Here is a 22,593-nt window from a genome sequence, read left to right as displayed (position 1 = left end):
ATCTAGGTGTGATAGTCAGATGTCCACATATTTTTGGCCATATTGTGTATATTCAAGACATAGACCCATTTAACAAGGAGAGGACAATGCAGGTGGTTACCCCATCTATGCTGGGGGGGGGGGGGGGGGACTGTGACTTGTGATGTGAGACCCAGTGCTCAAACAACCCTTTGACAACCTGGGAATTTGACAGGCACTAATCTGCATGTTTCTAAAAAAATAAAAATAAAAAAATAAAAAAATCTACCATTACCATGATGGCCGTTAACCCATTAGAGGGTGGAAGATCCATTATAAAATCAATGGCTCGGTGTGACAAGGGTCATTGAAGAATGCGCAGTGACATAAGCTTGCCTACTGGAAGACTACAAAGAGACTTGGTCATGAAAGAAGTAAAATAATGAGTGATGTCTTGAGTGAGTGTGGGTTACCAGCATTGTTGCTCTAATAGCTGTATGGTGCATGAAATAACTTGTAGCAACTACTTTGTGTGCCCAAACCAGCAGTTGATCCTGTAATTGCCGTGCAATGTATATTTTTCCCTTTTGTGTCCTTGTACAGTTGTGTTCAATTAAATAGCAATGCATTAAAAAAGTGAATAAAGTGAAATATTTGTAATAGTTTTTATTTCCTTATTTCAAATGTACTGGAAACATTACACATTCAATTCCAAATCAAAGCATTAACAATTGTTATCAGGTCTGTGTTATTCTTGTACAGGAAGCAAAGAAAAAGAATATTAATCTGTTAAAAAAATAGCATTGTCGACATTTTCTCTTCAAACTCAAACTGAACGAATATTTAGTTGCATAACCATTGTTTTTGATAACTGCTGGGCATCTGTACTGCATCAACTCAACCAACTTCTGGCACCAATAAACAGGGATTTCAGCCCAGGATAAATTGTGTTCCACATTTCCTGAGAATTTTTGGGTTTTGCTTTTTTAATGTCACCCCACAAGTTTTCAATGGGGTTGAGGTCAGGGGCTTGAGCCGGCTACTTCATTACCTCCGTCATTTTTGTCTGGAACCAAGATGTTGCTCACTTACTCATGTGTTTGGGGTCGTTGTCTTGTTGAAACACCCATTTCAGGGACACTTCTTCTTCGGCATATGGCAACATAACCTCTTCAAGTATTTTGATGTATTCAAACTGATCCATGATCCCTGGTATACGATAAATAGACCCAAGACCATAGTATGAAAAACATCCCCATACTATGATTTTTATGCCACCATGCTTCACTGTCTTCATAGTGTACTGTGGCTTGAATTCAGTACCCAGGGGTCGTCTGACATACTGTCGATGACCACTAGACCTGAAAAGAACAGTTTTACTCTCAGTCCAAAGAATTTTACACCATTTCTCTTTGGGCCAGTCAGTGTGTTCCTTGGCAAATTTTATCTGATTCTGCACATGCCATTCCCCCCCAACAATGGTGCTTTACAGGGGCATTTTACTGATAGCTTAGCTTCGATCAAACATCTTCTGACTGTAACAGTACTTACAGGTAATTTTATCTTATCTTTGATCTTTCTGGAGGTGGTGATTGGCTGAATCTTGGCCATTCTGACTATTCTTCGATCTGTTTTAACAGTAGGTGCTATTTTCTTCTGCGTGTTTTAGGTTTTTGCCATTTTAAAGCATTTGATATCATTTTAGCTGAGTATTCTATAATTTGTTGCACTTCTTTATACAGTTTCCCTTCTCCAATTAACTTTTTCATCAAATTACATTGTTCCTCCGAATGTTTGGAACGGCCCATTTTACTTAGCAGTTCAGAAGGAAATATAATTTATAACAATGCATGAAACATTTGCTCCCCTTCTTTCTTAATAAAGGACACTTAATGACACCTGTTTCTTTTCTTTTCTTTTTTTACAGAATGAATGAATTCTCTAATTAAACTCCATGCTGATATTATTTTGAAGACACCCCTTTCAATGAATGAGTCAATCACTCAGAACAAGCAGTGTCCATGTCATGACAGCTGGGGGTGTTGTTTTTCAATTACACTACTACATCTAAGTAATTATTTGCCATGCAGAAATATCACTACTAATAATAACAGTGATTCATCAGGTTACTGATGTTGTACTGCTATTATTTTTAACACAAATGTATATATGTTGGATTGGCCTCTTATGCCTGACATATTTCATGAAACTTGCAGATAATGGTAACCCATACAGTGTCTTGCAAAAGTATTCATACCCCTTGGTGTTTGTCCTGTTTTGTTGCATTACAAGCTGGAATTAAAATTGATTTTTGGAGGGTTAGCACCATTTGATTTACACAACATGCCTACCACTTTAAAGGTGAAAATTGTTTGTTTATTTATTTATTTATTTATTGTGACACAAACAATGATTAAGATGAAAAAAAAACATAAATCTGGAGTGTGCATAGGTATTCACCCCCTTTTCATATGAAACCCCTAAATAAGAGCTGGTCAAACCAATTCACTTCATAAGTCGCATAATTAGTTAACTAAGATCTGCCTGTGTGCAATCAAAATGTCACATGATCTGTCACATGGTGTCTGTATAAATCAACCTGTTCTGGAAGGACCCTGACTCTGCAACACTACGTACTAAGGAAGCAACATGAGAACCAAGGAGCGCTCTAAACAGGTCACAGGCAAAGTTGTGAAGTATGGATCAGGGTTGGGTTATAAAACATATCCCAAACTTTGAATATCCCAGGGAGCACCATTAAATCCATTATAGCAAAATGGAAAGAATATGGCACCACGACAAACCTGATAAGAGAAGGCTGTCAACCAAAACTCACAGACCAGGCAAGGAGGGCATTAATCAGAGATGCAACAAAGACACCAAAGATAACACTGAAGGAGCTGCAAAGATCCACAGCAGAGATGGGAGTATCTGTCTGTAATCTGTCTGTAATCTGTCCACAGAGTGGGGCTTTATGGAAGAGTGGCCAGAAAAAAAGCCATTGCTTAAGAAAACACGTTTGAAGTTTGTCCAACAACATGTGGCAGACTCGCCAAACACATGGAAGAAGATTTTCTGGTCAAATGAGACTAAAATTAATCTTTTTGGCCATCATGGGAAATGCCATGTGTGGCACAAACCCAACACCCTGAGAACACCATTCCTACAGTGACGCATGGTGGTGGCAGCATCATGCTGTGGGGATATTTTTCATCTGTAGGGACAGAAAAGCTGGTCAGGATTTAAGAAAAGATGGATAGCACTAAATGCAGGACAATTCTGGAGGAAAACCTGTTTGAGCCAGCCAGAGGCTTGAAACTGGGATGAAGGTTCATGTTCCAGCAGGACAATGACCCTAAACATACTGCAAAAGCTACACTGGAGTGGTTTAAAGGGAAACATTTAAATATCTTGGAATGGCCTAATCAAAGCCCAGACCTCAATTCAATTAAGAATCTGTGGTATAACTTGAAGATTGCTGTACACCAATGCAACCCATCTAACTTGAAGGAGTTGGAGCAGTTTTGTCTTGAGGAATGGGCAAAAATCCCAGTGGCTAGATGTGCTAAACTAATAGAGACATACCCCAAGAGACTTGCAGCTGTAATTGTCACAAAAGGTGGCTCTACAGTGTATTGCCCTGTGGGATGAATACCTATGAACACTCCAGATTTCTAGGGGTTGTTCATCTTAATTATTGTTGTGTTACAATAAAACAACCATTTTCACTTTTAAAGTTGTAGGCATGTTGTGTAAATCAAATGGTGCTAACCCCCTAAAAATCCATTTTAATTCCAGCTTGGAATGTGAAAAAAAAAAAAAAAAACAGGACAAACACAAAGGGGGGATGAATACTCTTGCAAGACACTGTAGGCATGATTTTGGGAGGAAGGTGCCAGTCTTGTGTTTGGAAGAAGCCCTCTTATAGATGCATGACTCATCATTTTAGTTTTAATTTAAAAAATAGAAAGAGAAAAGAACAATGCTCAACTGCTTTGCAGCAAGTGAAGCACATTATCTGCACAATTGAACCCAGTTGATGCAACAGAACCACAAATATCTCCATTCTTTCAAGTCATATACATAATGGTTCCTGGATCCTCATATTATAATTCCACTGAAGACAACTTGAGGAAATAAAAGTCAGAGGGTTAACATTTAGGGAGCATTACTTTGGTGTAAATGGTCACATCTCCCACCTGCGATGTATCCATCTCTACTATGAACAGTATTGAAGGGTATGCATATTTTTATTGTAGGGGATGCAGTGAATCTCTTCTTCTGGGCCTGGAAGACTTGGGAAACTGTAGGGTTCTGTCTTAGTTTGGTTTTACTTTTAACAGAGAGATCTAAGGAACTGAGATGATACTGAAGTTTCATTTAAAGCTAAGAAAGAAAATTTGCAAAATGTATAAACCTTTAAAGCTTCTATATAGTTTGAGGTTAAGGCCAATCAGTTACTGCTAATACTGTATCTTCTGTGAAACCATTTGCACCATTATTCACTGATCAGATAGCCTAAGAAGGAGATAAAGTTTTGATGGAATGGGCTTTTTTCCCCCTTCAACAATCAAGTGAATTAAGATGTCTTCAGTATAAAGTACAGTGGTGCTTGAAAGTTTGTGAAGCCTTTAGAATTTTCTATATTTCTGCATAAATATGACCTAAAACATCATCAGATTTTCACACAAGTCCTAAAAGTAGATAAAGAGAACCCAGTCAAACAAATGAAACAAAAATATTATACTTGGTCATTTATTTATTGAGGAAAATGATCCAATATTACATATCTGTGAGTGGCAAAAGCATGTGAACCTCTAGGATTAGCAGTTAATTTGAAGGTGAGATTAGAGTCAGGTGTTTTGAATCAATGGGATGACAATCAAGTGTGAGCAGGCACCCTGTTTTATTTAAAGAACAGGGATCTATCAAAGTCTGATCTTCACAACACATGTTTGTGGAAGTGTATCATGGCACGAACAAAGGAGATTTCTGAGGAGCTCAGAAAAAGCGTTGTTGATGCTCATCAGGCTGGAAAAGGTTACAAAACCATCTCTAAAGAGTTTGGACTCCACCAATCCACAGTCAGGCAGATTGTGTACAAATGGAAGAAATTCAAGACCATTGTTACCCTCCCCAGAAGTGGTCGACCAACAAAGATCACTCCAAGAGCAAGGCATGTAATAGTCAGCGAGGTCACAAAGGACCCCAGGGTAATTTCTAAGCAACTGAAGGCCTCTCTCACATTGGCTAATGTTAATGTTCATGAGTCCACCATCAGGAGAACACTGAACAGCAATGGTGTGCATGGCAGGGTTGCAAATAGAAAGCCACTGCTCTCCAAAAAGAACATTACTGCTCATCTGCAGTTTGCTAAAGATCATGTGGACAAGCCAGAAGGCTATTGGAAAAGTGTTTTGTGGATGGATGAGACCAAAATAGAACTTTTTGGTTTAAATGAGAAGCATTATGTTTGGAGAAAGGAAAACACTGCATTCCAGCATAAGAACCTTATCCTGTCTGTGAAACATGGTGGTGGTAGTATCATGGTTTGGGCCTGTTTTGCTGCATCTGGGCCAGGATGGCTTGCCATCATTGATGGAACAATGAATTCTGAATTATATCAGTGAATTCTAAAGGAAAATATCAGGATAGCTGTCCATGAACTGAATCTCAAGAGAAAGTGGGTCATGCAGCAAGACAATGACCCTAAGCACACAAGTTATTCTACAAAAGAATGGTTAAAGAAGAATAAAGTTAATGTTTTGGAATGGCCAAGTCAAATTCCTGACCTTCATTCAATCCAAATGTTGTGGAAGGACCTGAAGCGAGCAGTTCATGTGAGGAAACCCACCAACATCCCAGAATTGAAGCTGTTCTGTATGGAGGAATGGGCTAAAATTCCTCCAAGCTGGTGTGCAGGACTGATCAACAGTTACCAGAAATGTTTATTTGCAGTTATTGCTGCACAAGGGGGTCACATCAGATACTGAAAGCAAAGGTTCACATACCTTTGCCACTCACAGATATGTAATATTGGATAATTTCCTTCAATAAATAAATGACCAAGTATAATATTTTTTGTCTCATTTGTTTAACTGGGTTCTCTTTATCTACTTTTAGGACTTGCGTGAAAATCTGACGATGTTTTAGGTCATATTTATGTAGAAATATAGAAAATTCTAGAGGGTTCACAAACTTTCAAGCACCACTGTATTGTCTCTTTTTCTAAGATGCTGTGAAAAAACATCATAATAAATGCCTAAAAAATGGATGGTGTATTGGCCAGTCTATATGGAATTACTACATATTTGTAGTGACCTTGTACTGGCAGTAAAGGCTGTCTCCCACTCATCCCACTTTCTCATGTGAATGATATTATAGGCACTTCCATAATCTAGTTAGGCAAAGAAACATGATGTATTCAAACACAATATGGAAGAAGGTCCAAAAGAAGTTGTTGTTGGTATTTTACTGTGATTTTATTCAGTCCTCAATAGTCAATGCATAGATACAGGCACCTTAGTTTGTTCATAATTAAAAAGAGTCTGGCTGAGGCTGGGGATGTAGAGAGGTGGAGGACCTTGTTGAAAAGCCTCCCTAAAGTATTGCTCCATGGCCTGAGTCTCTTAAAAAAAAAGAGGATAAATTTTGTTCTAAGGAGGCATTGTGCCCTCTAACAACTCAATAACAGATAGACATGATGTGGTATAAGTTTCATGGCTCTGATTTTACTGAGGGCCACCTTGAGGTCAGAACAACCTGAAGGAAAAATGACTCTGGGAGAGATTATGGGCTTTCCACAGAGGAAGAGGAACAGGAAAAGTTCAGGGGTATTTATATACATTTCATTTTACAAGAGGATGACCATGGCATTAGTTTCCTTTGATTTCATTCTATAGTTAAATTATAGAGGTGTAACCAAGGCAGGCCAAAGACTACCTTTTAAGAGGCTGATTATATGAAAGGTCTATTCTCCATTTGTATGTGTTACACCTACTTTCAGATACTGTCAGAGCAGCAGTTTGTAAATTCTTTCTAAAAAAAAAACTGTACCAACATTTCATTTCAAAATTTAAAAAAAATTCTTGGCCTGCAAGTAATTCCAATGATCAGAAAATTGTTTTAAATTTCATGTGAATGGAGAAAAGGCTTTAACTCTAATTTCAACCTTGACCCCTGCCAATACCAAATATTTTGCAGGGCAGTGAGAACCTTTCAGATGGTCGATAAAGTGTAGGCAGTGTTTGTATCTGTCTCTCTGTGTTTCAGCCTTATATGTGAAAACACTGGTCCTCAGAGATGCTCCTTACTTGGAGCTGATTGGAGTTTGAATTGCTGGGGGTTTTTTTTGTTTTTTTTTGTTTTTTAAATCCATGAGAAGAGCCTGTCTTGTTAGCGACCTCCAGCAGAAAAAAGCTGTAGAACAAACTATTTTAATGAATTACAAACAAAGACTTAGGCTACATCCACATGACAACGGCAACGAGATTTTATTAAAAAAAATATCGCGTCCACATGGGCAACAGATCAGTAAAATATCAGGTACATATGGCAACGCAACGCTTGCTGAAAACGATGCAATACACATGCCACACCACTACGTGCGCTGTAAGTCGGTCCCATCGGAGACACCAGAACAATAGAAGAAGTAGGACGCATGCGCATAAACCCCTTCTTCTACCCGGCGTGAAGTACTCACAGGAACAAACACACAACAACAAGAAGAAGATGGCTGCGAGTATGTGAGGAAATCATGCCTTCTGTGTGTACAAATTAGTTTTATTAGTGTGCATAGTTTTATATAACTTAATTTTCTTATTGTGTGTGAACATTTTGAAAAGCATTTTTATATAATTTATATAACTTTTTATATTGTGTGTGAACATTTTGAAAAGCAGTCTTATCCAATAAAAAAAAGAAATTCAAGAAATGGTTCAGTTACTTGTTTATTTAAAAGAAAAGCTGTATACAAAAGTGAATGCAATGCAGTGGTTCATGCAAAACAGCGAGAGTGTTGCTTGTTCTAGTCATGTGGTTGTGACGTCATCGTAAACAAATCCGTTCTACTCATCCAGACGACTTCACAACGGCGCCGTTGCCAGATTTTTCCACTCTGGAACCCGTTCTCAAAAAATATCGTTTTGGGGCACCCAAAATGCCGGTGCCGTGTGGACGCCAGGCCGAAACGATAAACAATTTTATCAGATTCACCTGAATCCGTTGCCATGTGGACAGGGCCTTAATGGGTAGGTTTGTGGTGCACACAAGTGTAACAACACTAGTACAAATCACAGCGAGATGAGGGATGAACTGTCTTATTCACTGAGCTCTATAATTAATCCTCCTGTTGCTCTACTGTCTATAAATGTTAGGACTGGGACTGTTTTGGCCTCTAGAGGCCACTGTTATTTCCTTTTCTGGTCATGTTTGTTTTGGGCCTCTAGAGGTCACCACTGTGTTCTGTGTTTTGTTTTTGTCTTATTGCCTGTTTCCTGCCCCGCCCTGTCCTTAATTAGTTTGTGTATAAATACCCCTCTGTTTGTTCCCTTGTCATGGAGTCTTTTTCCTATGTTATGCTGTTAGTGCTAGTTCCCTCTGTCCCATGTACCTTGCCTGTGTCTTTGTATTCTTGGTTTTTGCTTCTTTCCTTTGGACTTTGTGGATTTTGTTTTTGACCTTTTTGATCTTCTGAGCGTTTGAGTTTTTGCCTTTTTTCTTATTTGGATTTTGGACTTTGACCCTTTGGATATTTTTATTTTTGTTATCTTCTGAGCTTTTGGATTTTCTTTTAGTTTTTTTTTCCATCGGATTGTAAATATTGTACGTAGTGTAAATAAACTGTTTTTTGATACTCTACTTTCGCCTCACGCCTCTGCACTTGAGTCATCCCCCTGGTGGCCTAGTGGGGGTTTGCTGGATTATCACACCAGCGACCTGGGTTCGAATCCCAGCAAAACCCTAACAATAAATGTATTGTGCCATTGTCTGGTGAAGCCCAGTAATAAGTACACATCTGTATATTGAGTGGAATACTAATGAACAATACTATTTTATTTTTCATTCAAGCATAAGTTAAAAGAAATTCTTTAGTATTTGGAAATTTATTCGAATTATGTAGTTGTGGAATGGCAGGCTGAAACTCTGCTGTTTTTATTTTATTATTATTATTATTATTATTATTTAATTGTTTTACATGGATTTGCCTGTCAAATGCAGCACACCGATTGGCATACTGATACTGATTGCATATAAACACATCTACACTCTTTAGAAACCTTGTCTCTGAAGGCTTTTAGAGCACAGAGGTTTCTAGTGAAAATTCTTCTTAGTCCAAAGGATATGGCTGAACCCACAATGGTTTATAACAGCCAGCAGAAGAGTGCAAAAATTGAATTTTCCATCCAGGCTCGGTCACATTACAGGCATTTAGCAGACACTCTTATCCAGAGCGACATACAGTGTACTCAGAGCAGCATGGGGAGCAATTGGGGGTTAGGTGCCTCGCTCAAGGGCACTTCAGCTGGTCTAGGGAATTGAGCAAGTGACCTTTTGATACCAAAGCTGCTTCTCCAACCTTTAGGCCATGGCTTCTTCTATAAGTCCCCATATAAGTCTTCTACGTTACATGATTTGTCCAAATTTTGTTGATTGAAATTATGAAAACTTTATTGGACCTCATAGTCTAAACAAACCAAAATGCAGTATCCAGGGAATATAGAAAGGAAGGACTCTTATCAGTGGTGGCTTGTCTGTAGTGGCAGGCACCAGGCACCATCAGCCATTCTCAATTACAATTCAGTTAAAATACATTTTACCTCTTCTGGGTCACCAAAGATTAAAAATTAAATGCTGCGATTTGACATATATAAGCCATTATTCCATTGATTTGTTCACCTTGGTAGGTGTGGAACTAAGTGGTGCCCCACTTAGTTCCACAGAGTTATTATTGCACCTAGTGGTCAAAAATGGGAACTACAATAAGTGCTAATAGGGGCCCACAAGGCAGGACTCACGCTGCTCTCTGTTCAGGGGAAGAGCAAAGGATAGAACAGTTAATAACAAGATTGCTATGGTTGGCTAATTTAAAAATACTTGGTGGCTGTGACTGTATCTCATCAACTCTCAGCTAGCTATTATGGTTTTACTATAAATATTTACTAGATAGTAACATTTAGCATTAGTCAAGTGTGATAACCATTCAACTTAAATTAGTTTGAGGCTATGTCATTATTAAAGTCGCCTGTCCCACCAAAATCTATGGTCACAAGCAGCTGCTGAACAATCATTCTGTTGCAGGTGAGAATATTTAGTCATGCTAATACTGTAGACTATATGCCTTTGAAATTTTTCTTAGTATTGCATTTTTTAGACTTTAAAAGTAAAATGAATAAACAGAGTACAGTGGAAATATAAATTTCCCACTATCCATCCATCCATCCATCTATCCATTATCTATAACACTTATTTGTCAAGGCTGACTTCGGCTAAGAGGCAGGGCACACCCTCGACAGGTTAACAATCTATCACAGGGCAAACACAGAGATGAACAACTATCACACTCACATTCACACCTTTGGGCAATTCAGAATAGCCTTTTGACCTAATCAACATGTTTTTGAACTGTGGGAGGAAACCGGAGCACCTGGAGGAAACCCATGCAGGCACAGCAAGAACATGCAAACTCCGCACAGAAAGACCCCAGTCGGCTGTGAGTAGATTAATAGCTGTTGAGCATAGCATATCATCCGTGTTTAGAATTTAATAAAAGAGAAATAGAATAAAAACAAAGAAAGCAAGTAGACATGTTTTAAAAGTATAGCTTAATATAAACATTTTATTCAGTGCATTTTGCGTATACAACAAATAAGAAACAACTGGAAGGTAACGGGCATAGAACCCATAGGGACATATGGTTTTCTGGTTTACCAGGTTTTTCCCTGGTAGTTCAGAACATGTAATCCAACGTGGGTTTAATACACATAGCCTACATCATGCAGCTCTAGTCCTCCGATTCCCAATGTGTCCCATGCAACAGATATGTTTACCTAAAAAAATACAGAAAAGCCCAGAAACAAACAGCCAAGATAGTCCCCAAAGCATTTTGATTAAATTATGTTTTCAGAGGGAAAGAGTACATACAATAGCCCACAAAAAAGGGTCTTCATTTGTACACAACTTGGGATTGTACATGCCTTGTACAAGAGAGTTTACTTTTTTTCTTTTTCTTATTTTTCAAGATTTTTTTTTCACTTTTACAAATAAGACATATAAAATGTGAAGCCACCTAAAATTCCACATAATTTATTTTCTTTATATAGAAAACCATCACCACAATAAGCTACACCCTAAATGGAGTTTGGGGTTTGAGATGGGATAACATATCCTGGCAGTCTTAAGCAATGATGACCAGGTTCAGACAAAAAAAAGAGAATAGATATGAGCAGGCAAGGCAGACACTATAAAGGGGCCATAGACAAAGACAGTGTAATCCAAAGAGACATGAAGGCAAATGCATGCCAACAAATTCACTTTTCCAGAATACTCCACCCTCACTTCTACAAGCAGCCTACCTCAAACACCTTTCTCAGAGAAAATGGTAAATAACCTTTTTAAAGCCACCCCCCCAAAAAAACCCTCCTTTTATACTGACAGATAATATCCATACAAGACATGTTCAAGTGTTCATATTTGTACCTGAATACTGTAGAGATTTTACTTTAAAAGAAAAACAATGTCCCTGGGAGCTGCCATCTTACTTTCTCTGAGGTTCAGATATTGTGCTCTGAGTACAAATCATGATGTCACCGACTCCAAACCTGACTCACCGAGGCTAGTGGGTCTCATGGACACTTCACTTCAAAATTGTTGTAAACAACCCTAAAGATGCCGAGTATCAAGCATTTGGGTGTAAAAACAAGCCCGATCATTGATAATTTTGTGTTACATGCTTTTGTTTCTTTTTATTCACTGAGAAAAGTGATCTTTATAGATGGCAAGAATCATGTTACAATGGGAATGGGATTGTTTACTAGTATCTGTGTCAGTACTGTGCCTGTGTTATCTAGCCAAGTGAGATTTAAACTTCACTAAAGTGAAGTCTGTTGGTTCGCATATTTTGTTGCCAGTAAAAATCACATGGTTACAGAAATTTTCTGATTAGATTTTTAGAATTAGAAGCCTTTATTTGTCACATATACATTACAGCACAGTGAAGTTCTTTCTCTGTATTTAACCCATCTCGGCATGGTGGTGTGAGTGGTTAGCATGGTCGCCTCACAGCAAGAAGGTTCTGGGTTTGAGCCCAGCGGCCAGCGAGGGCATTTCTGTGTGGAGTTTGCATGTTCTCCCCGTGTCTGCATGGGTTTCCTCCGGGTGCTCCGGTTTCCCCCACAGTCCAAAGACATGTGGTTAGGTTAATATGGGACGGCCTTGGGCTGAGGTGCCCTTGAGCAAGGCACCTAACTCCCAACTGCTTCCCGGGTGCTGTTAGCGTGGCTGCCCACTGCTCTGGGTATGTGTGTGTGCATGTGTGTGTTCACTGCTTCAGATGGGTTAAATGCAGAGAGGAAATTTCACAAGTGTGTGATGAATAAAGTTGTGCTTTCTTTCTTTTCTATCTGAAACAGTGAAAACACAGAGAGAGAGAGAACGAGAACATTTTCATTGCTCCAGATGGGTTAAATGCAGAGAAAGAACTTCACTGTGCTGTAATGTATATGTGACAAATAAAGGCTTCTAATTCTAAAAATCTAATCAGAAATTTTCTGTAACCATGTGATTTTTACTGGCAACAAAACACGTCAATCAACAGACTTCACTTTTATGAAGTTTAAATCTCACTCGGCTAGATAACACACACGCAGTATTAACACAGATACTTGTAAACAATCCCGTTCTCATAGCAACATGATTCTTGCCATCTAAAAAGATCGCTTTTCTCAGTGAATAAAAACAAACAAAAGCATGTTCCATAAAATGATCAATGATCGGGCTTATTTTTATACCTGAACGCTTGACACTCGGCATCTTTAGGGCTGTTTACAACAATTTAGAAGCAAAGTGTCCATGAGATCCACTAGCCTCGGTAAGTCATGTTTGGAGTCGGTGACGTCACGATTTGTCCTCAGAGTGTGATATTTGAACCTCGGAGAGAGTAAGATGTCAGCGCCCAGGAACATTGTTTTTCTTTTCAAATAAAATCTGTGCACAGTATACAGGTACAAATATGAACAAGTGAACACTAACATGTCCTGTGTGGACATTATCTGTCAGTATAAAGGAGGGTTTTTTTTTGTTTGTTTGTTTTTGGGGAGAGGTGTTTGGCTTTAAGTCAATCCTTCCATATCATGGTTAGACTTCTTAAAGGGACTTTTTTCCACTTCTATCTTTGGTGTGCTGGAATCCCCATTTACTGATAAAGCCATGAAGAACGATGATTTTTGAAAATGGTGAGCAACACAAAGAACAGAGAAGGAATAAATGCTAACGGCTAATTCAAACTATTAGTAAACAGCATTAAGCCGCATATGCTGAATCTGACAGGCTGCACTCTACACTTTTCTGAAGCAAGAAGAATATAGGCTTTAAGAATTCCATAGTTGAGAGGGCCAGTCTTCTGATCCAGCGCACTCATATTCAGCCCATCTAGTGCCTGCCCTTCTGCATGACCACTTCACAAAGAGGAAACTTGAAGGGCAGTGGGGGTTTTCTCCACTGCTGCACCCAAAGTAGTCACAGCCCTCACTCCCTGCCTGGAACTTTTAACAAGGACATCAAATGATTGATCAGGCCCTAGATCTGTCATCTAGTGATTCTTATAGACAAAACCAAAACAAAACCTGACTCAGTTTGGTGCTAGAACCAACCTGAGAGGGGCTAATGCCCGGTTATATCAAAGGCTACAATTATCAAGGTTTGCTCATTTCCAAGGTGCTGTTACTGTGGTGAAAAAAAGAAAAAAGTCTAAAAACTACAGCAGTCTAATTTCAAAACAAACCAATCAAATGTCACACTAGGCTTGAGAGAAGGTGTGTGGTTGCTATGTCAGCTGTCTTCATTCTGAAACACCAAAAGTTTGTATCTTTTTTATTAGATTTATTTTTCTTTTGGAGAGAAGTCTGCGTGAAGTCACGAGCATCCGGAGGTTTTGGTGAAGGCGTAGGGTAAGCAGGCCAGAGCAGCTGGGCTACGTGGACTCGTTCTGACTCACAGCCTTGCCTCCGTTAAGGACAGCTGATGCACTCCTGCTCTTAGTGGGTGTACCACTGCCAGAGCGCGAGAACTCAGTCAGGTCATGCAGAGAGGGCTCCCGATACATAGTCACTGTAGAGAGACAGAAATTGGGAGAGGGTCTTCTTCACTGAAGGAATCCCACAAATATTACAGAATAACCAGTAAAATCAGTATTTAGGGCACTCTGACAAACATTGAGATAAAAGACATATGGACAGTGAGCAAGACTGCTGCCAGTCCAAGTGTCAGATCAGGAGTTCTCTGCCAAGAAAAGTGTGTTTTAACGGCTTGTCTACACATTAACAGGAACACTTGTTTTTAAATGAACTTTGCACCACACACTTTGCAGGCAACATATGCTGCCTAAGCTGCTGGCTTCAGAAGCACAGTTATGTCTATGGACCCCTAAAGCAGACATGTCCAATCTTATCCACAAAGGGCTGGTGTTGCTGTAGGTTTTCATTCCAGTTAAGCAGGAGCCACATCCTGAGCCACACCCTGTGATCAGTTCATCTTGGCCTTCAGTTGACTGTCAGGTGTTGATCCTGCTTAATTGGAAGGAAAAACTACAGCCACAGCAACCTTTTAAGGATGCAATTGGAGATCACTTTAGAACACAGCTATAAACTACAAAAGATATGGACTCGTCTTCTAAACTATGGTTGCAGCACTAAAGGAGACTTCCTTTAACCACAGTAAAAGCTGCTTTTCCTACAACATGCAATCAATATAGCACTTCAGTGGAAAGCTGTTAGAATCAATACTTCATGTACTAGCGGGGCTGCAGGGCAACCGTGCATGGAGCTTCTCTCTAGGGGATGTGGAGGAGACAGCGAGACTGGCGGCTCATCATTATCAGTGCACTCAGTGATGCTATCTGACCACCAATTTGTCATTAATATTAAGCCATATATCCAACTATTGGTATGACTCTGAGCATTAGGAAAAGGAAAAAGGCTTGCTAATTAATGGCTGAGGTGTTGATGGCATCCTTTGAAAGCAATTTTGTGGAGTTTTTTCATGAAGGCAAATTGCTTGAGCATGTAAACACGGACATAGGGCAGAATGGCAGCAGAGAGATCACTGTATTTCTTGGGGGGGAAAGGAGGTATCCAATAGTATTTTCAATCTCCATTGTCAATGACTCTTTGTAAAAGTTTATACTCCTTGTAGAGAGAATTCATAATGAAGTTCACGTTGCAGCACTGTGACAGTTTCTTAATTGGTCTTCTGGAATACCAGCATCATGAAAAATCATTATAAGCCCTGTGCATGTTTCTCAAAAAAACAAAAACCCTAAATAATTATTTTTGTTACAATTCAGATTATAAAAGCTGATTGAGGAAACTTAAAGCTACAGTAAATATTATTTTTGTTAAAAATAATTATTGAGTCAGAGGAGAATTATACAGTATAATATGATGTTCCTGAGAAACCTGAAATAGCAATTCACAGTCAGTGTTGTGTCAGGTTAGAATTTATGCAAAATTTATATGCAGTTGTCATGCCAGCTCAGACAAATCAAAGCCTCAGTTTCAGTCACAAAACAAGGCCGGCTACACTGTGATTGCCAGAGCTGCATCCAGTCAAGAGAAAGAGTGAGCATAAACAAACAGGAATCAGAGAGTCTCATGTTATGGATCATTATCATATTATTATTATTATTATTATTATTATATTAAAAGATCAAATGATTAAGGGCTGATCAAGGTTTATCATTTTTTCTTGCTATGGCAAGAGGGAAGGCATTTATTTGTTCTGGAATTTGGGAAGCGAGTGAATGATCGATTAATAGTAAACCAATTTATCTGCATTATAGAGAACTCCTGATAGTCAATAGCAATGGGAGTGTTTGTAGTTGTAATGGGAAGCGTTGATGAGTTTCTCAGTATTTCTTTATTTCAGACTTGGTTATACTGGGAAGGTTTGAGAGATTCAAGCCTTCTGCTTGCTTCATCTGTGTTATTTAAAATTATTTTCCTTTTAACTATGGCATAGATTATAGCTAGCCAATGTTGGGTGAGTAGATTATCCTGTATATGTGCTGTTACATGCATGGGCACTGCTGCTTGATTAGGAAATCACAGTAAGACCTAACCTGATGACAGTAGCTAAAACAAAAGCTCTTGTTGAGAGCTTTTGTGTTTCATCTGGTACTCATTCAAACCAGCTATGAGATCTACCTGAGTCTGAGATCTTAGAAGTTACAGCATTGCACATGCAGTTGCAGTAAATATTTCTGTTTCCATCCATTTTCTAATATGCTTATAACATTAAAAAAAATCTTCCATTTGCCAATTATTATTAAAAATAATTGAAAATTACATGTAACAAACTGACAGCAAACCCTGGACAAGGTATTGTAAAAGAATAGCTGACCTTTCAAAGGTTTGGGCAGGAAATGTGCAGCAGGCTTGTTCTTCTTTACATGGTTGCCCTTCATGATTTCGCCCTCTTTGTTCAGGCCTAGGTACCAGCCTCTGCCTGACTGCTGCTGTCTGTATATCATGGAGGAATATGTCACGTAGTAGTTCTCGAACACTGATTCTTTAAATTTGCACTCAGGTGTGAAATGTTCCTGCAGAACAGGAGAGAGAAGAGTAGGCGTGAGGGCCTTCAACAGGAGGTTGAAATCACTTTTTTTAGTTCTCCAGGTGAGATAGAGGGCTTCTTGTTCAAGGAAGAGGCATGGTATAGCAACATAGAGGCACAAAATATATCTGTAGACACACACACATGCGCACGCACACACATACACACGCTGATGCATATATAGTTCCAGTCAAAAGTCAACAGTGGATACACCTTCCAATGCAATGGCTTTTCTTTATTTTTATTATGTAAAAGACATTTCATGTCTGAAATAATGATGTAATTTCTCTTTACTTAGTTGAGTGGTTCTTGACATAATATAGATTACTACAGTTATGGAATAGGGCTATTTACTGTATTTTTATTATTTACTATTTGATCTCAAATATATTAAGAAGACTTGAAATTGCACTAATTAACTTTTGATGAGGCACTCCTGTTAATTGAAAAGCATTCCAGGTGACTACCTCATGAAGCTGGTTAAGATAATGCCAGCAGTGTGCAAAGCATCATCAAGGTAAACGGTGGCTATTTTGAAGAATCTAAAATATGAAGTATTTTGTTTCACAGTATTTTGTTTTTTGGGGGGTTTATAATTCCATATAATATTCTGCATGCTATTTCATAGTTTTCATGTCTTCAATATTGGTCTACAATATAGAAAATGGTTAGAATACAGAAAAAACCTATCAATGAAGTCGGTGTGTTCAAACTTTTGACTGGTACTGGACATTTAACTGACATGAGTGCACCGAATTTGTTCTGTCCCAGTTGGCTCATATTACTTTTTCTCTTTCCTTCGGTTTTGGATTTCCTTCATTTTCCTTCACCCTTTAGCTCTTTCTGAAAAATAAAATCTCCAGTGTCTTCTTGTGTTTTATCTAGAAGGATTTTATAACCACTCTATCTTCATTCCTAGCGGTCTTCCTAAAAGAATCAATTTCCTCTATGGAATTGTGAAAATTGGTAGCACTACATTAAAACAACCTAGCCTTGTTGAACCTGCACAGCCACAGTTCCTTATTAAGACACAGCTTCCTTGCAACAATATTGATTTAATGGAGATTGGATACTGCACTGAGCAACAACCAACAGTCTGAGAGAAGAGAATAGTGATATAACATATATAGAGAATAATTTTGCATTTTATAACCCCACATCCTTTCATTTTGTCTTTAGCTACCAAAGACAAAGACAAACTTACCAAAGACAAACCAAACTCAAGCAACATTCTGTTTTCAGATCTTAGTTGGATGACCATTCTACCACCATCCAACCTTATCTTTTTCAAATCTTGAAATGTTCCAGCATCCACTTCTTACAGGATCAGTTTTCCACCCACCAAGTTTGTCAATGTGTACTGACACAAATGTATATGTGTAAGTGAATAAACCCCTGCACATGGTATTTTAATAATGTCAGAATTAGTAACATATTGGTTGTAACCCATTGTTTCACTACAGCTATTATTAGTGTATTTTACACTTCAGAAGTGTGTATCCACAAGCAATTTGTTGTAGAAGGTATCATTCTGAATGCTCACACACAGACATTTAACAAAAAAAAAGAAAAAAATAGTGCCGGTTTACACAGAGGTGAGATGGAATTGTAATACGCTTGTACTAGATATATACAAAGAGTTAGTGCGATTCAAATAGTGAGGATCATCATAGACATCATCATCAAACATAAAGGCAATATATAAATACATACACAGTAAATATACATAAAGTAAAGATACAGTAACTACATACATACCTAAAGCAAATGGGTGTATTTACTATACAGAATGTGCTTAAGGATTATAGTGCATGCATTATGAATGGCTGGAAAAAGCACTGTATACTACCAGTCAATTTAATTGTATTGAGACTATAGACTATACATGATTGATTAATGATATTGGAGAAGAAGCTGTTCATGTATTTTGTGGTCTTGGTTCTAATTACCCTGTTATTGTTTCCAGGAAGTGATGGCTAGAATGGTATAATAGACAAACTGAACAGCATCAGCAGTGATCTTGTTTGTGCTAGTGCTGCTGGAGGTTGGGTGGTTGATTATTTTCTCTATTTTCTACACTGCATGCAAGTTTCTGCACCAAGCCTTCACTTTCACACTGTACAGAACGTACAGTGTATTCTTCAGTTGACTCTTCATCTCCCTTCTTTACTTTAAAACCTGTAAATGTTTTTTGTTTGTTTCTTTGTCCCCCCCCCCCATTTTTAAGAACAATTTCTGCGGAATTAAAATTTAGACGGGGCGGCACGGTGGTGTAGTGGTTAGCACTGTCGCCTCACAGCAAGAAGGTCCTGGGTTCGAGCCCCGGGGCCGGCGAGGGCCTTTCTGTGTGGAGTTTGCATGTTCTCCCCGTGTCCGCGTGGGTTTCCTCCGGGTGCTCCGGTTTCTCCCACAGTCCAAAGACGTGCAGGTTAGGTTAACTGGTGACTCTAAATTGACCGTAGGTGTGAATGTGAGTGTGAATGGTTGTCTGTGTCTATGTGTCAGCCCTGTGATGACCTGGCGACTTGTCCAGGGTGTACCCCGCCTTTCGCCCGTAGTCAGCTGGGATAGGCTCCAGCTTGCCTGCGACCCTGTAGAACAGGATAAAGCAGCTAGAGATAATGAGATGAGATTAAAATTTAGACAATTGATAGGATGTAAATTCAGGAAGTGATAGGATGTAATTAAACAAAGTGCAATCAAAATATTTAGATTTATAATACGTTTGGCCCATTTGAGGATGACTATTTCAGAGTGATTCCACGATTGCAGTCAAATTATGAAAATCCACTGAAGAGAAAATGTCAACACAGAAATGTGGCAAGCATGTTGTGAAATGTACCCACCTTTTGAATTCTCTATGGAATAAAAATCCTGAGTATTAATTTGCTGTAGCTATAATGAAATTATTAAACACCTGTAGTTCTGGATTCACAAACACAGAGTACACAGTACAGTGGCATGCAAAAGTTTGGGCACCCTCACTGAAAATGTCTGTTACTGTGAACAGTTAAAGTGCTGATGACACGTTTTTTACATCTTTGGCGATCTTTTATAACATAAAAAGTAACTCCCGATGATCCATATATTAATTCACGAAGGCGCCTATTTTACAAGTTATGATAAAAAACGCGGCTATTTGGGCAAATTTGACTGGGCTGCAGCACCCAGGAGACGAAGGAGGAGGAGGAGCTATATGACGTCAGTGAAAGAACCTTCCTCCTAACTTACCAGTTTGTTGTTGATGCGGCAGGTGTTCAGTTTATCATTATTAGTATTTTTATTAGACATTATTATACATTATTATATATATAGTTATTATGCCTTCGCGTTGTGTTGCCGGCTTTTGCTCCAAAACCCACAAGGATGGGGTAAGTTTATTCAAGTTTCCCAGAGATCCTGAGCTGCATGCGAAGTGGGTGAAGCAAGTCAGGCGCACTCGTGACAAGTGGGAGCCCTCACCAACATCCGTTCTGTGCTCTGAACACTTCGATTTGGATTGTTTTGACACCCTTCCCAGCTTAAAAGAATCTCTTGGGTGTTCAGTTCAGCACAAACGTGTGTTACTACCATCAGCATTGCCTACACAGTGTTGCCAGATTGGGAGGTTTCCCGCCCAGTTGGGCAGTTTCAAGTGGATTTTGGTGGGTTTTGAACATATTTTGGGCTGGAAAACATCAGCAGTATCTGTTGCCAGATACTGCTGAAGTTTTCCAGCCCAAAATATGAAAGCTTGTGAAAGCTTGCGGCTTTCATGTAACTGCCGCCTAGCAATGAGAGGCAAAGGGTAAAGAGGGTAGGCTATCATAGATTCTATTCGGAAGAGATCAACACAATTCTAGACTCCCAGAAGAGGAAGAGCTAGCACTAGAGAGTTCACCGGCGTTTTCATGCGCCATTTCCATTGAGTAGAACCAGAGTAGAACAGCCAGTGAACCGTAGCGTGTTCTTCCGCTGACGTCACAACATGGCCGCGAGCGACGGACCCAGTTTTCTTGCGCTGTGCAATTAAAAGTTGGATATTTGCGTAACAACAGCTTCTTTTCACGCAATTATAACAGAAATCTAACATGTTTGCCATGTTGTATAGTTTATTTAAGAAATTGCATAGAGTCATGTTCGTGTCATCAGCCCTTTAAGTGAGCAGAAGATGAACTGATCACCAAAAGGCATAAAGGTAAAGATGACACATTTCTTTTCAGCGTTTTCTGCAAGATTTGTGTATTATTTTTGTTTTGTACAATTGGAGAGTGAAAAAAGAAAAGGAACACCATGCGAAAGTTTGGGCACCCCAATGCATTTGAGTTCTCAGGTAACTTTGACCAAGGTTCCAGACCTTAATTAGATTATTGAGCTGTGGCTTGTTCAAATTCTTTGTTAGGAAAGGTCAGATGATGCAGATTTCAAAGCTGTATAAATTCTCTGACTCCTCAAACTTATCCCTAAAATCAACAGCCATGGGCTCCTCTAAGCAACTCCCTAGCATTCTGAAAAATAAAATAATTGATGCTCACAAAGCAGGAGAAGGCTACAAGAACATAGCAAAGTATTTTCAGGTAGCTGTTTCCTCAGATCATAATGTTATTAAGAAATGGCAGTTAACAGAAACAGTGGAGATCAAGGTGACATCTGGAAGATGAAGAAAGCTTTCTGAAAGAACTGCTCGTTGGATTGCTAGAAAGGCAAATAAAACCCCCTGTCTGACTGCAAAAGACCTTCAGAAAGATTTAGCAGACCCTGGAGTGGTGGTGCACTGTTCTACTATGCAGCAACACCTGAACAAATATGATCCTCATGGAAGATTCTTCAGAAGAAAACCTTTCCTGCATCCTAGCCACAAAATTCAGCGTCTGAAGTTTGCAAATGAACATCTAAATAAGCCTGATGCATTTTGGAAACAAGTCCTGTGGACTGAAGAAATCAAAATAGAACTTTTTGGCCACAATGTGCGAAGGTATGTTTGGAGAAAAAAGGGTGCCAAATTCCAGGAAAAGAACACCTCTCCAACTCTGAAGCATGGGTGTGGATCGATCATGCTTTGGGGTTGTGTTGCAGCCAGTGGCACAGGGCACATTTCATTGGTCAAGGGAAGCATTGATTCGAATAAATACCAGCAAATTCTGGAAGCAAACATCACACCATCTGTAAAAAAGTTGAAGTTAAAAGAGGATGGGTCCTACAATAAGACGATGATCCAAAACACACCTCAAAATCTACAATGGAATACCTCAAGAGGCACAAGCTGAAGGTTTTGCCCTGGCCCTCACAGTCCCCTGACCTAAACATCATTGAAAATCTGTGGATAGATCTGAAAAGAGCAGTGCATGCAAGACAGCCCAAGAAACTTGTAGAACTGGAAGCCTTTTGCAAGGACAAATGTGTGAAAATCCCCCAGGTAAGAACTGAAAGATTATTTGCTGGCTACAAAAAGTGTTTACAAGCTGTGATACTTGCCAAAGGGGGTGTTACTAGGTACTAACCATGCAGGGTGCCCAAACTTTTGCTTCGGGCCCTTTTCCTTTTTTGTCATTTTGAAAATGTAAAAGATGAAAATAAAAAATTGTTTTTGCTTAAAATCTAAAGGGAATGAGTTATCTTTAACTTTATGCCTTTTGGAGATCATTTCATCTTCAACTTGCTTAACTGTTCACAGTAACAGCAATTTTGACCAGGGGTGCCCAAACTTTTGCATACCACTGTATGTGCCTAGGCAGTTGGTGCACTACCTATATATCTACATATAACTGCATCATGTATAGACATGAGCTGTCAACAAACAGCGGGGGGTCCAGAATAAGGTTATGCAGT

At 39.1% G+C, this 22,593-nt stretch overlaps 1 protein-coding gene across 2 annotated transcripts in view; it reads right to left on the bottom strand.

The window, feature by feature from the left end:
- Window positions 1–14,086: 14,086 nt before the first annotated feature.
- The window catches only part of fgf13a (fibroblast growth factor 13a), a 146,370-nt gene continuing 137,863 nt past the window's right edge, over window positions 14,087–22,593 (bottom strand). For both annotated transcript variants that reach the window (XM_060926927.1, XM_060926926.1), the window contains exons 4-5: window positions 16,573–16,771; window positions 14,087–14,283 (exon numbers count right to left, since the gene is read on the bottom strand). In XM_060926927.1, the coding sequence (XP_060782910.1) occupies window positions 14,147–14,283; window positions 16,573–16,771 (336 nt within the window). In that variant the 3' untranslated portion in view covers window positions 14,087–14,146. The remainder of the gene's footprint in view (window positions 14,284–16,572; window positions 16,772–22,593) is intronic.

The sequence above is a fragment of the Neoarius graeffei genome, chromosome 8 (assembly GCF_027579695.1).
Source record: "Neoarius graeffei isolate fNeoGra1 chromosome 8, fNeoGra1.pri, whole genome shotgun sequence".
NCBI lineage: Eukaryota > Metazoa > Chordata > Actinopteri > Siluriformes > Ariidae > Neoarius > Neoarius graeffei.
The sequence above is the reverse complement of the archived record's forward strand: the minus strand, read 5'-3'. Positions and strand labels throughout refer to the sequence as shown.